This window comes from Echiichthys vipera, assembly GCF_963691815.1.
Source record: "Echiichthys vipera genome assembly, chromosome: 9".
NCBI classification, from domain to species: Eukaryota; Metazoa; Chordata; class Actinopteri; order Perciformes; family Trachinidae; genus Echiichthys; species Echiichthys vipera.
The window spans coordinates 5,754,568-5,766,560 of record NC_139834.1 but is presented as its reverse complement, the minus strand read 5'-3'; the positions used below and the strand labels follow the sequence as shown (position 1 = coordinate 5,766,560).

Here is an 11,993-nt window from a genome sequence, read left to right as displayed (position 1 = left end):
GTTGGAAAATATGTAAAAAAAAAAAAATGTATAAAAAGACATCTCAGCTGCAGAAAACTTGCGAATCACAAGTTCCTTGATTTTGTATTTGGTTGTGTGTAACTGGTTCACACGGGTCGGTCCTGCAGCAGAGGGCAGTCATCCGCAGCTCCCCGTCTGTTCAGAAGCTTCCAGAACATCGAGGCCCCGGCGTAGGCGTCACCACGGCCGATCTGTGGGCCCGGAGACGCAATCAAGTCTTCCTTCAAAGCTCGGTAGGACTTGAAACGCCTGTTGAGTGACAAAGTTGTTTCTTATACACATGCTTTACATATAAAGCTCAGAATATTCTATATTTTTATTATATTCCACAAAATCCCAATATCTCAGTACTCTCTGACGTCTCTACTGAAGCTCATTCATTCCTACAGAAGACAAATACAAACAAACGAATCCCTTGAAGTTAATTAATCTGTAGATTTTGTAGATATCTACAGGGAAAGTCAGTTCTTACTTGTAAGAATACGCCACTATTCCTACTGCTAGAACAAGTACCAGGACACCCAGCACCATGGCGATGGTGCCAGGAGAGGACAGACCTGAACCTGAAACAAGGATCACAAAGTCAGTAAAGGCAGGATGAAGCAGAAAGTCAATCGTCAATCTATATTGGACTGGATAAAGTTGAGTAACCTATGTCGACGTTGACTTTGGCACTGGTGGCGGCTAAACTGACGTCGTTGGCCATGGACACGTTGATGCAGTAGACACCGGAGTCATTGAAGAAGTGACGCAGCACCAGCTGGCACTGTTCGGAGGGTTCGACCATGTTGCACGCCGTGTGAATCGGCCTCAAGCACTCTGCATCCAGAATCACGCTGCACACCTCTTTTGGAAGGCTGGAGGAAGAAGAAGAAGAAGAAGAAGAAGAAGAAGAAGAAGAAGAAGAAGAAGAAGAAGAAGAAGACGAAGAAGAAGAAGAAGAAGAAGAAGAAGAAGAAGAAAAAGATGCTCACAAACGGGTTTTAAAGACTTCCGTCTTCCGTCCACACAGCCTTGACTCAAGAAATATCTGCGTCCATACAAAACCAGTGAAACCGACTAAAACCGCTGTAGTACACATGCCAGGCCTGGGTGTGGCGCTGTTACTGTTTTCAAATCTTCCTACTCTGGGACCCGGTTTCAATAGATACTGTTTTCAGGCTCCGATAACGCCGACTGCATGTGGATGGTCGACCAAAACGATACTAAAGTTGTGCAGTTACAGGAAAACAGGTCTCCGTGCGGACGGGCCCTTAGTGCAGGAGCATTCACCTTCCCTGGCAGGTAACGGTTATATCCAAGACATTTCTGTCCATGGCAGGTGTCGACATCACAGCATTGTCCATTTGCACAATCTCTACTTTTTCAATGGCCTCTGAAAAAACAAAGACAAGAGGTCAGACGACGATCATCGTTCTTTTTACATCTTGATGAATATCACAGACGAAAGGTAACTCACCAAACACTTGGATGCCGGTGCAGAAGGAGCCGTAACGATATATAACACAGTCATCGTCCGAGGGTTTATCATCAGCGCTCCGCTTAGCAACGACTACCACTGTGGCTCGGCCCGTCAGAGTCACTGTTCGCTTTGCAACCGCTGAGAATAAACAGCAGCAAGACATGAGTTCACTGATAACAGATAATAGTTGACATTCCTATTAAAAAATCATTATATGATGAGGAGTATTTTTTTGATGCAGAGTATTTTTACACTGTAGTACTGCAGGCTGTTCTCATGCTTTTTTTCTACATATAACAATGAAAAGTAATGTGCACCAATTTGTGTCTATTCCACGTATTTATTGCGTGTGTATTCCACACATTGAAATTATGAGACGGAGTGTAAGACAGCAAAGGGATGGAGGTAGGGGTAGGGGTAAGTGGTTTTCAACCATCACCACTTGAAGGCTACGTCAAGGTATTTTTGGTGCCTTGCCTTCTAGTGGTCACCTTCATGGTCCATTCCGGTCCATCGCCGAGTTATGGCCGACTTTTGGCTGACTTTTGGCTGTCTTTGGTTCACCATTTCGTAAGATATCATGCAAATTTGTGTGCAGAATTTTTCATACGATATCCTATGAACCTGTTCATGAGAAAACGTTGAGTAAAAAATGTCCATCCAAGTTTCCCAAGTCCAAGATGATGTCTTTAAATGTCCGGTGTTGTCAGTTTTAAAACCCAAAGATATTAATTCAATAAGAAAAAGCAAAAATCTCCACATGAAAACTACGTATTCTGCTACTTATTTGCATGAAATATTTTTTAAACGGTTAATCGATTATCAAAATAGTTGTCAATTATTTTCTGACCATCGACTAACCGATTAGTCGATTAATCGTTGCAGTCCATACTGCATCATGCACTCTGTAAATAATGAAGCCAGAAGATCTGAATCTGTGAGAATACTGTGACACTTACACTAGCTTTAGCACATTCTTGGTTTAAGAGATCCATAAATAAATCAAATTGAATAAGAAAAACTGAGCCGGACACTCTCAGTCAGGATGCAAATCAGAATTCAAACGATGAAGCACAATAGAGCATTTCATTCTGAACACAATGGCAGTGCTTCTTTAAAGCTTTACATTATATTTACATTTAAGGAAATTGGCTTTCAATCTGGTTCATTAGTCAGATGGTATCAACTCAGTCTTTTGCACTTTAACAGGACATACTGTTGTTGTGCATACTACCTCTGGTGGGCATTAAACAAGTGATAATTATGCACAACTATTTGAAAATGTTCCTCACTGTCAGCTGGCATGTCACGGTTGACGGGCGATGGAGTCTTGGCCACTGTGGCTGCTTCCTGGGCAGGCTGAGCGTTGGGGGCGGTGGAGGCCTCGTCCTCCGTGTTGTCCTCCTCTGTGTCCGAAGGAAGCATGTTGACAGTCAGGCCAGTTGCTTTGGTGGAAACCAGTATGGGCACAGCAGACGCCAGTGCAGCAGCTTTCACTACACACGGGGAAGATTGTTTGTGCTTCATTAAGATGTACCAAAGTGGAGCCGAGGTTATATACGTGGCTACAAATATTGGTAATAATATTACTTTGCTTTTAAGGAAAAATTGGACAGGAAATATTTTCTTTATATATATTCCTAAAATGTGGGGTACTCCAGTAATGCAGAGTAATATATATTTATATATATACGATATTACTCAATTATAATTATTGCTTTTTAATTTGTACATAATGTTCATGTAATGCGTAAATATTGTTTCGCTGTACTGCGCCTCACGCCCAATGTCAGCTGGGATCGGCTCCAGCCCCCCCGCGACCCCAATAGGGACAAGAGGTTGAAGATGAATGAATGAATGAATGTATATATTGCCAGGTATCTTCTGAATTTCCCCAAGGGATCAATAAAGTCTTAACTTTATCTTTAATAATACACCATCATTTATTTGTCAATTATATTTTATATTATAAATATGAATCTGCAAATTAACTTAAGTTATCAGATACATTTAGTGGAATAAAAACTTTAGTTGAATAAAGTTCAAATTTCCCTCCTAGAATAAATAATGGAAATTCTCAAGTTCAAGTATCTCAAAATTGTACTTTGTACCTTGATTAAATGTACTTATGCTGCATTCATTTGGTGTCGGAATAGTCCGGAAAATTAGTTCCCGGCTCGGAAAATTCAGAAAATCAGAAACAAAACATTCGGAAAGCTGGTGAAAATTTTGGTATACCCCTTCACGTTAACACCATATTATGCAGAAACAAGCGTGAAAGTTGGGTTGATGGTAAGAAGCTTTTTATTATTCAATTCCAGCTTCTTCCCTCTAGACGGAGGTTTTTAGTCCCAAGCTGTAGAACGAAACATTATAAAAACAGCTTTGTTCCAGTTGCAACCTCACTGGTAAACAAGCTGCAGTAGCACAAAGCAGCACAAGTCCCTTTGGAGCATGGATCTTAGTTTTTACTTATAAATTGGTTGGTTTTTAATCTCATTTTACTGATCTGTTTTTTAAAATTTACTTTCTAACCTATATATGTATTAAATATGTTTATATTTTTAATTATTTGTTTTTATTTCATGCATTTATTATTTAAAGATGATTTTCAAGCCTTTACTATATAGGACAGACAGGAAATGGGGTGAGAGAGAGATGGGGAGACACGCAGCAAAGGGCCGCAAGTCGGAGTCGAACCTGCGGCCGCTGCCTCGAGGACCTTCAGCCTCTTTAAACTCTTTACACTCATGCTTTTATTTTATGGATTGCAGCACTTTGTCGATTCAAATCTGTTCCTTGTTTTATGTCCTTGTGCGACTCTAGACTGTGACGTTTACCCTTGGGCATCAATGAAGTAACCTGAACCTGAACCTTATCCTGATTCTCATTAATGGACATGTTGTGTGTTACCTGTGGTGCCCTGGTGAGTAGGTGGACCAGGGGCCTTGGTGGGGGTCTCAACGGGTGGGTCACAGGCCTTATCTGGGATGACCGCCTGGATGACCACCTGAGGCTTGAACGAGCCAGAGGTGATGTAGGTGTGAGTGACGGTCTGCTCTCTGGAGATCAGGGCTCCGCTCTCATCCCCAAAGTCCCAGTTGAAGGTGATGTCTGCGTTGCTCAGGTACTGGCTGGGGTCGTGGAGGGTGATGGTGAAGGCGATCGCCCTGTTCTGAATGAAGCGCATGTCCCCGGCCACGATGTCATTCACTTGGTCCAGGGAGACGGCGAAGGGGATTTGATCTGAGGAGGACACACAAACAATGATGTCGACAAAAGGTTATAGTTTCAAGGAAGAAGTACAGGTCATCTTAATTAATACGTATTTCTAGTTTTCGACCGATTTAAGCTTTTCAATGCCTGATGTTGATAGTGAGAGAGCAGGTGGGGGACGCAGGGGACACGCAACAATGCAGCGGTATAAATCTGCCATAAAACAGAAAGAAGATGTTGCAGCTCTGCTTCAATAGATGAAACAAACAGGTCAAAGGCTCCAAATAAGGGCGAGAATGCAAACTCAAGGGTCGAATATTAGCGTGTCAACTACGACAGAGTACTGGGGCACTGTTAGAAAAAATATATAGAATAATCTTGTGTTTTAATAAAACACATTTTGCATAGGGCATGAAGTTTTTGTGGGTGATTGGCATTCCAGACAAATAACAGTTTCATCATCCATGGCTAGTGTTGATCAGGTCGGCCTTTGTTTAACAATGTTCGTTGTTGTTTATCCATGATTTCAAATGAGAATTCTCCAATGGCTTTTTTGTGCAAAAATTTGGCCCATAGACTATTATGAAAGTAACTACCTGAGCGCTAGTTAAAGCCCAAATTACACAAAGATTGTCTTGATTCTTTAACAATGTTTTTTATACAGTGGGTCCCTGAACTCACCAGTGATGGAGAACTGAGTGGAGGCGTATCCCAGAGGAATGAACTTCTCCTTGCTGCGATAGTGGTAAATAACGATGTCCATGGTGTAGGAGCCCAGTGGGATGTCATCTGTATCGATGGTCAGGGAGGAAGAGGGGCCGTCGGCCACCTGCCAGTACTGACCTGCAGAACGAGTGCCCAGAGCCCGATGAGCACTTACACTGTACGCTTAAAATAAATTCTTCTAATTATACAAAACTTTTTGAGCTTGCTTCATTGTAAAGAAGATATAAATGGTAACACGTTTTATTATGACACTTTCTGGATATAATACCAATGAAGCCTCGTGCCATATTCAGTCATATGAGTAAAGAAACAAAAAAATATATATATATTCACATTTAAGAAGCTGAGATCAGAGAAATTTGACTTCTTTTCTTTAAAAAATGAGTCAAACCAATGAATGGATTATCAAAATAGTTGTCGATTAATTTCATAATCAATCATTTCAGCTCTAAATTGCAGTGATTCTTGGATCACGGAGCAAGTTTGGATCCAATCTATGCCGAGGCAATGGTCCCCAGAAAATAATAAAGCAATTGAACCGCTTTAAAGTAAGGGCTAAGCATTCAGTTGTTTACCTTAATTCACTGTTTTAAAATATGCAATGTATTATGTTAATAATTTAAGCAATCTTTACATCTCCTTATTTTATACATTGACATGGATACATTTTATGTGAAAATATTTATTCACAATGAACTGTTTATGATCTTTTAATGTCAATAAACAGTCAAGAAGCAATTATTGTGGACATTTCTGGTACACTTTTGTCTCCTTAATGAATAGCTTGTCTCTGGGGGGAGAGGACTATAGTATAAAGGTACATTTATGTCTTGTAGGGTACACAGTTGTACTTTAACTGGTAAGATTTCATAGGGTACAAAAATGGACCAGAACTGAAGGATACACAAATGTTTTAAAGAAGGTACACCCCGCCCCGCGATAAGCATTTGTACCATTTTAGGTACACACTGGTACCTCCATTTATGAGTGTGCAGCGTTTGAATCCCAGCGCTGAAAATCCTGGATTGTTTTCTCACACGTCACCAAATGAAGTGACATAATCTGATCATATGATAAAGCTCATTGTAATCCGTCCTGGCTCTTATTTCCGGTTATGGAATGTGCCACAAGAAACCCTGTGGCCCTCAGGAAAGATTTTAGAGGTATTTGACAACGACAGCTCCACTCACCCCAGGTCTTCCAGACAAAAACATAGGCCGGCTTCTTGTCCTTCTTAACCGGTGTCCCATCTGGGAACACAGCCTCCCAGTCCGTGTTGTGAGTTGGGTATACTGGCTCAGACTCGTGGTACTTTGTTCCTGTTGCAGAAGCAGGAGAGTTGTGAGACATTGAGAAGCAGCCATGCTAGCAGCTGTTTGAGCAAAATGTCAGTATTTTAACCCTAACAATGCTAACATACAGATAATTAGCTGATTTGATCTTTACCATGTTCACCATCTTAGTTTTACATTGCTAATTAGCGCTTAAATCAAAGTGCAGCCGAGGATGATGGGATAATATCCGTTACATCCGCCAAGGATCTCATGTTTTCTGCTCCTCAGTCGGTTGTTTGTGTGTTTGTCTGCAGGTTTACAGAAAAACTACACAATTTCATGCAACTTGCTTTAAAGGTGTGGCATAGGTAAAGTCGGGACCCACTAAATTTTGCTGCACCGTGCATTTACACTGACATAGTACAGCAACATGCAGCGCACTACGTGAACCTGGATGATCCACTCATAGCGATCAAAAAGTTGAGTGTGAAATGCTGGACAGTACTTGCCCTCAGCGGTCGCCATAGTTACTATGTGTTTTGTGCACAGTGTATGTGTGGTTGTGCACGGTGTTTTACCGTTGACAATACAGTCTTCAGCCCAAACGACGTCTCCATCTGGCTGCACCTTCTGGGTGTGTGGGAACTCCAAGTCGATGGTAAAAGTAACTTTGGCTGCAGTCAGAGTCGGCGAATCGTTCCCCACGTTGAAAGTCACTTTTCCACCTGGACAAAGAAAACAGGAAAACACCGAGCAATGAACACGAGTCACACAAGTCTATTTCTCCAAATATGTTTACCGATCCTCAGATGAAATACATGATTCTGACATTTTTTTTCTGTTCAGAAGCAATTAGATACCAATACAATCTCTCTCCTGTCACAACTAAACACAAATACCCCAAACATGTTTTAAAGGACCCATATTCTGCTCATTTTCAGGTTCACATTTATATTTTGGGTTTCTACTAGAACATGTTTACATGCTCCAATGTTCAAAAATCACATTCTTTTTCTCATACTGTCTGTCTGAATATACCCGTATTCACGTGCGTCTCTTTAAGACCCCCTCCTGAAAAAGTGAGGTCTGCTCTGATTGGTCAGTGTTGCTTTCTACCTATATACAGTATCGTTGTGACATCACAACCTCCTGACGTCATTTAAAGACGCACTTTCTGAATACGGACTGTGTGCATTTCTCTGTGGATTGAGTGTTTTTGATACTCCCAGAGTATTTATAAAAGCACCTTGACCTGCTTTATAATGAAAAAAAGACATGTAAATCTCACTTTTTACAAAAAAGATGTATACCATAAAGAAATACGGGTATATGTACCTTTCCAAGAGTCTTTGTATCGTGCGTCTCCATCTTTCCAGATCGGGTACATCTTATTGTTCCATGATGGATAACGAGTGAAGCGGTTTCTGGGCTCTGAAATATATAAAAATAAATATGTAAAAACAAAATGTAAACTTACATTTTCCATGGCTCTTTCCATGGGTCTCTATGGTTCTCAAGTTTCCCAATAATTTACAAACTTTTCCTGAAAATAACTGTAATTTGGTATGAATGCTAGGGGAAATAGAGATTATCTTCTTATTCTTATATATACATATATATATATATATATATATATATATATATATATATATATATATATATATATATATTCCAATGAATTCTTAATCTAGAGTGTCTTTAAGTCAGTGCAGAGTGAGTCATCTGTGAAAATGAAAAGTGAAAATGCTAAATTTGTGTCAGCAAATATACAATTCAACATATTACGTTTAAACTAAGTTTTTCATCCTTTTTACTCCTGTTGTAAGAAATACTGCAGCGTATTCAGATTTATTCTAATGCCCTTTTAAAAGCCTTTCAGTGGGATTTATTTATTTACGTATATATATATATATATATTATCATATTTATCACCAGTAATTTGACAGAAGGTGAATGTGTCAGATGAGTTTTATTTCTTCCCTCCAATCCGTCTCATGTGACGCTCAGCTGAGTGTTTTTTTTTTATCACAGATTAACGACGTCAGTCAGACGGCTGGATTTGGATTAAATCCAGTGGCAGATAACAGAGCAAATTATCAGCTAAATCCGACTTCTTCAGCCTGTATCTTTATTATGATTCTCTCCTTTTTCTGTCCTCTCGTTGGTGGAACTTCACCGTGATTCCTCCATGTGGATGAACTGTTGGATGATGAATTTTAAAAAAATAATCAATGTGAGATTTTGAGAAATGACACACTCCTTCCTTTGAGCCGAGACACTCCTCAAAATATTACAAACATTCATGCCATATATGCATTCATATCCCCCAAAATGACCTCTTCATGCAGGGCCATTAGCTCATGCACACAGCCGCATACCTGCAAAGCTTTAAGACCTTTGAGAAGAATGTTGAACTTGTCCTTCAACTTAAGACTAAAAGGATTAAGAGAAATAGTCGGGGCTTTGCTTTAAAGAGGTCACATTCTGTGTCAGTCCTGCTTGGTTGAATAAAGAGGTCATGGGAAAAAAACAAACATGATACTTGAAACTAGAAAAATGACAAAACTGGGTTCGCCTCCATGGACGCAGATCTCCTTTCCACATGAGGGGGCACAAAGTCAGCAGGCACCCCAGAACATTTTTTATGCACCAATTTACCGTGGAACTGTTTTTATTTATGTAACAGAAAACACAGGGGACAATTTGTATAATAATAATAATAATAATATGACAATAATAATAATAATATTACTCGAAGCAACCTGTTTTAGTATGACTTTTTTTTTCATAATATTAAGCCTTTAAAAATCTCAGACTATTGTATTTTTTACCCTTTGTAGTTTTTTTTTGCCATCTTTGTGTTCATGTATTGTTGCCTCTGAGGTTGCACACTGCTCCTGACTTCACCGGAGCATATGTTGCGTTTTTGGGGACTATGACTATCTATCAGTTCTGCAAAATAAATGTTCTCTGCTACTTTAATGTTTTTTTCCGAGGGCACAAACACACATCTATAAATATCGAGGCGCACATGTCCTCTGCGTCCTCCTATCTGCACCCGTACCTTACCTTTAGCTCCATGCAAGGACGGGAGGAGAACCAGAGGGGCTCAAGTGACATTTTGGGTGGAAATGCGTTTTATATTCATCAAATTAAAGCTCTTCATGAGCTCTTTCCATGACTGAAAGGCTTCATGTGAATTCTAAACTATTTTTTGTACATCCTCTTAATATTTTGTCTTTTGCATATCCTGCACAAATGTATTCAGCTTTTTAATTCTAAAATGGTTATATTTTACATATTTGGTTACAGTATTTGTAATAGTAATTTATTGTATATGTCTCATATTTTATGGTTCATTTTCTATTCTGTATTTCCTTGCATGTGGAAGCTTTTTTGGACATAAAGAAACATTCAGACATTTGTGTCCAAAGAGCACTTACAAAGATAGAAAAACATATGTTTAAATAAATGTCAGTGTGTTAGTTTAAAATACATGAATTTAATAAACAAAGTCAGGACAAAGTATGATCATCTTTTTGTTTTGGCTCACCTGTAAAGTTGGTTCTCACGCCTCCATAAGAACTTTATTGAAACATAAAGGCAGCCTCACTAAAACTTTGATAATTGTAACAATTTACTGAAGGTTTAAGAATGTCCCTGTTCTGTCTGAGAGCATTAAGACAACAAAACAGAAATGTGTCAAAAGATTCTGACTGGACATTAAATCTACACAGTTTAACACCGTCATTAAGACTTCAGCTACGACATCATATCCAATAAAGTGCTGTTTATGTTGTGGAACACAGTGTTGGAGTACATTTACCGTAGTACACCTTTGAAATACTTTCCACAAGTGTTTACATTTCGTGCAGCATTATATTTATGCTCCTCTACATTTAAGAAGGAAATGTTATAGTTTCCATTCCAATGTATCAATCCGACAGGTATATTATTCAGATTTAACATACAAAACATGTGATTATCCAATAAAATAAGCTCTAACAACCCAACAATAAGCATTAAGTGGTTTAATTGGCTCCATCTAGACTGTAAACGCTTCTTACACATGAATGCACGAGTAATAACAATTCAATGATGTAATAATTAAACATTCACAAGGGACATTTTCCTGAATTATGAAATTGAATTGAATTTCCTGAATGTTCTCTAATCATTTTTAAAACAGCGTTACATTTTGAATGCAGGGCTTTTCGGTGCAATGAAGGAACCTTTACTTTTAAACAACTGATATCTCTGATTATTAATGTTTCCATCGTTAAGTTTGTAAAACTCTCAGTAAACGTGCAACAATCTCTGTTAAATGCTGTGATTGATCTCTTTCCCTAATGTTATAAAGAAAGGCTCGCCCTGAAATACTTTGTAGCCTTCAATTTGTTAGATTGAAGATGTATTTTCTTGTACTTACTCGCCACAGTGTGTGAAGCCACTGCCAGCAACACCAACAGCACACCAGACGTCCACATTGTCAGTGCACCTCCTTCTGTATAAAATATCCCTTTTGTGAGCAGCAGACAGCAGAAATGTGTCTTTATAAACTGTCTGATGGTTGATCTCACAGAGAGTATTAGTGGAAGAGACGCCTCCCTCCTCACGGAGCCCTGCAGACCTCCTCCAATCACATTTAGGGGCCACTCATTTGTGTATTTACAGTAAAAGCACGTCTCAGGGATTACAGTCCTACATTAGAGAGAAAAATACATAATCACATAAGAAATGCTGAATTCCACTTGTGCTTTTTGAATGGCAACAGATCACGGGACACGCTCGAGTTTGCATAAACGGAGCAAAAGAAATAACTTTCAAATAAACATCCTGCAAATATAAACTTTAGAAAGCTGTGCTCAGTGATATAATGTAACTAGTGCATTTAGTCATGGGCACATTCTGAGACAACAGGTCCCTGGGCACAGACATGGAAGAGCCCCCCCCCCCACCCCCACTCTGCGTACATTTTGCATCTTTTTGTGATGGTTTTTCCTCTATTTTTAATGATTTTGCATCTTCTTGTGGTGGTTTTGCATCTCTTTTTAGTCATTTTGCATCTTCTTGTGGGGGTTTTGCATCTCTTTTTAGTGATTTTGCATCTTTTTGTGATGGTTTTTCTTCTATTTTTAGTCATTTTGTATCTTTTTGTGGTGGTTTTGCATCTATTTTTTAGTCATTTTGCATCTTTTTGTGATGTTTTTTCTTCTATTTTTAGTCATTTTGCATCTTCTTGTGGTGGTTTTGCATCTCTTTTTAATGATTTTGCATCTTTTTGTGATGGTTCT

At 39.1% G+C, this 11,993-nt stretch overlaps 1 protein-coding gene across 1 annotated transcript; it reads right to left on the bottom strand.

Annotated features, from left to right (window-relative positions):
- Positions 1-107: 107 nt before the first annotated feature.
- Positions 108-11,186, bottom strand: pmelb (premelanosome protein b; the record flags this gene model as incomplete). The annotated part of the gene is made up of 12 exons (XM_083920220.1): positions 108-270; positions 494-584; positions 673-878; positions 1,294-1,396; positions 1,481-1,621; positions 2,776-2,979; positions 4,397-4,729; positions 5,381-5,542; positions 6,616-6,744; positions 7,278-7,424; positions 8,035-8,130; positions 11,129-11,186. The coding sequence occupies 12 exons, from the start codon at positions 11,184-11,186 to the stop codon at positions 108-110; spliced, it is 1,833 nt and encodes a 610-aa protein (XP_083776346.1).
- Between the last annotated feature and the right edge of the window lie 807 nt (positions 11,187-11,993).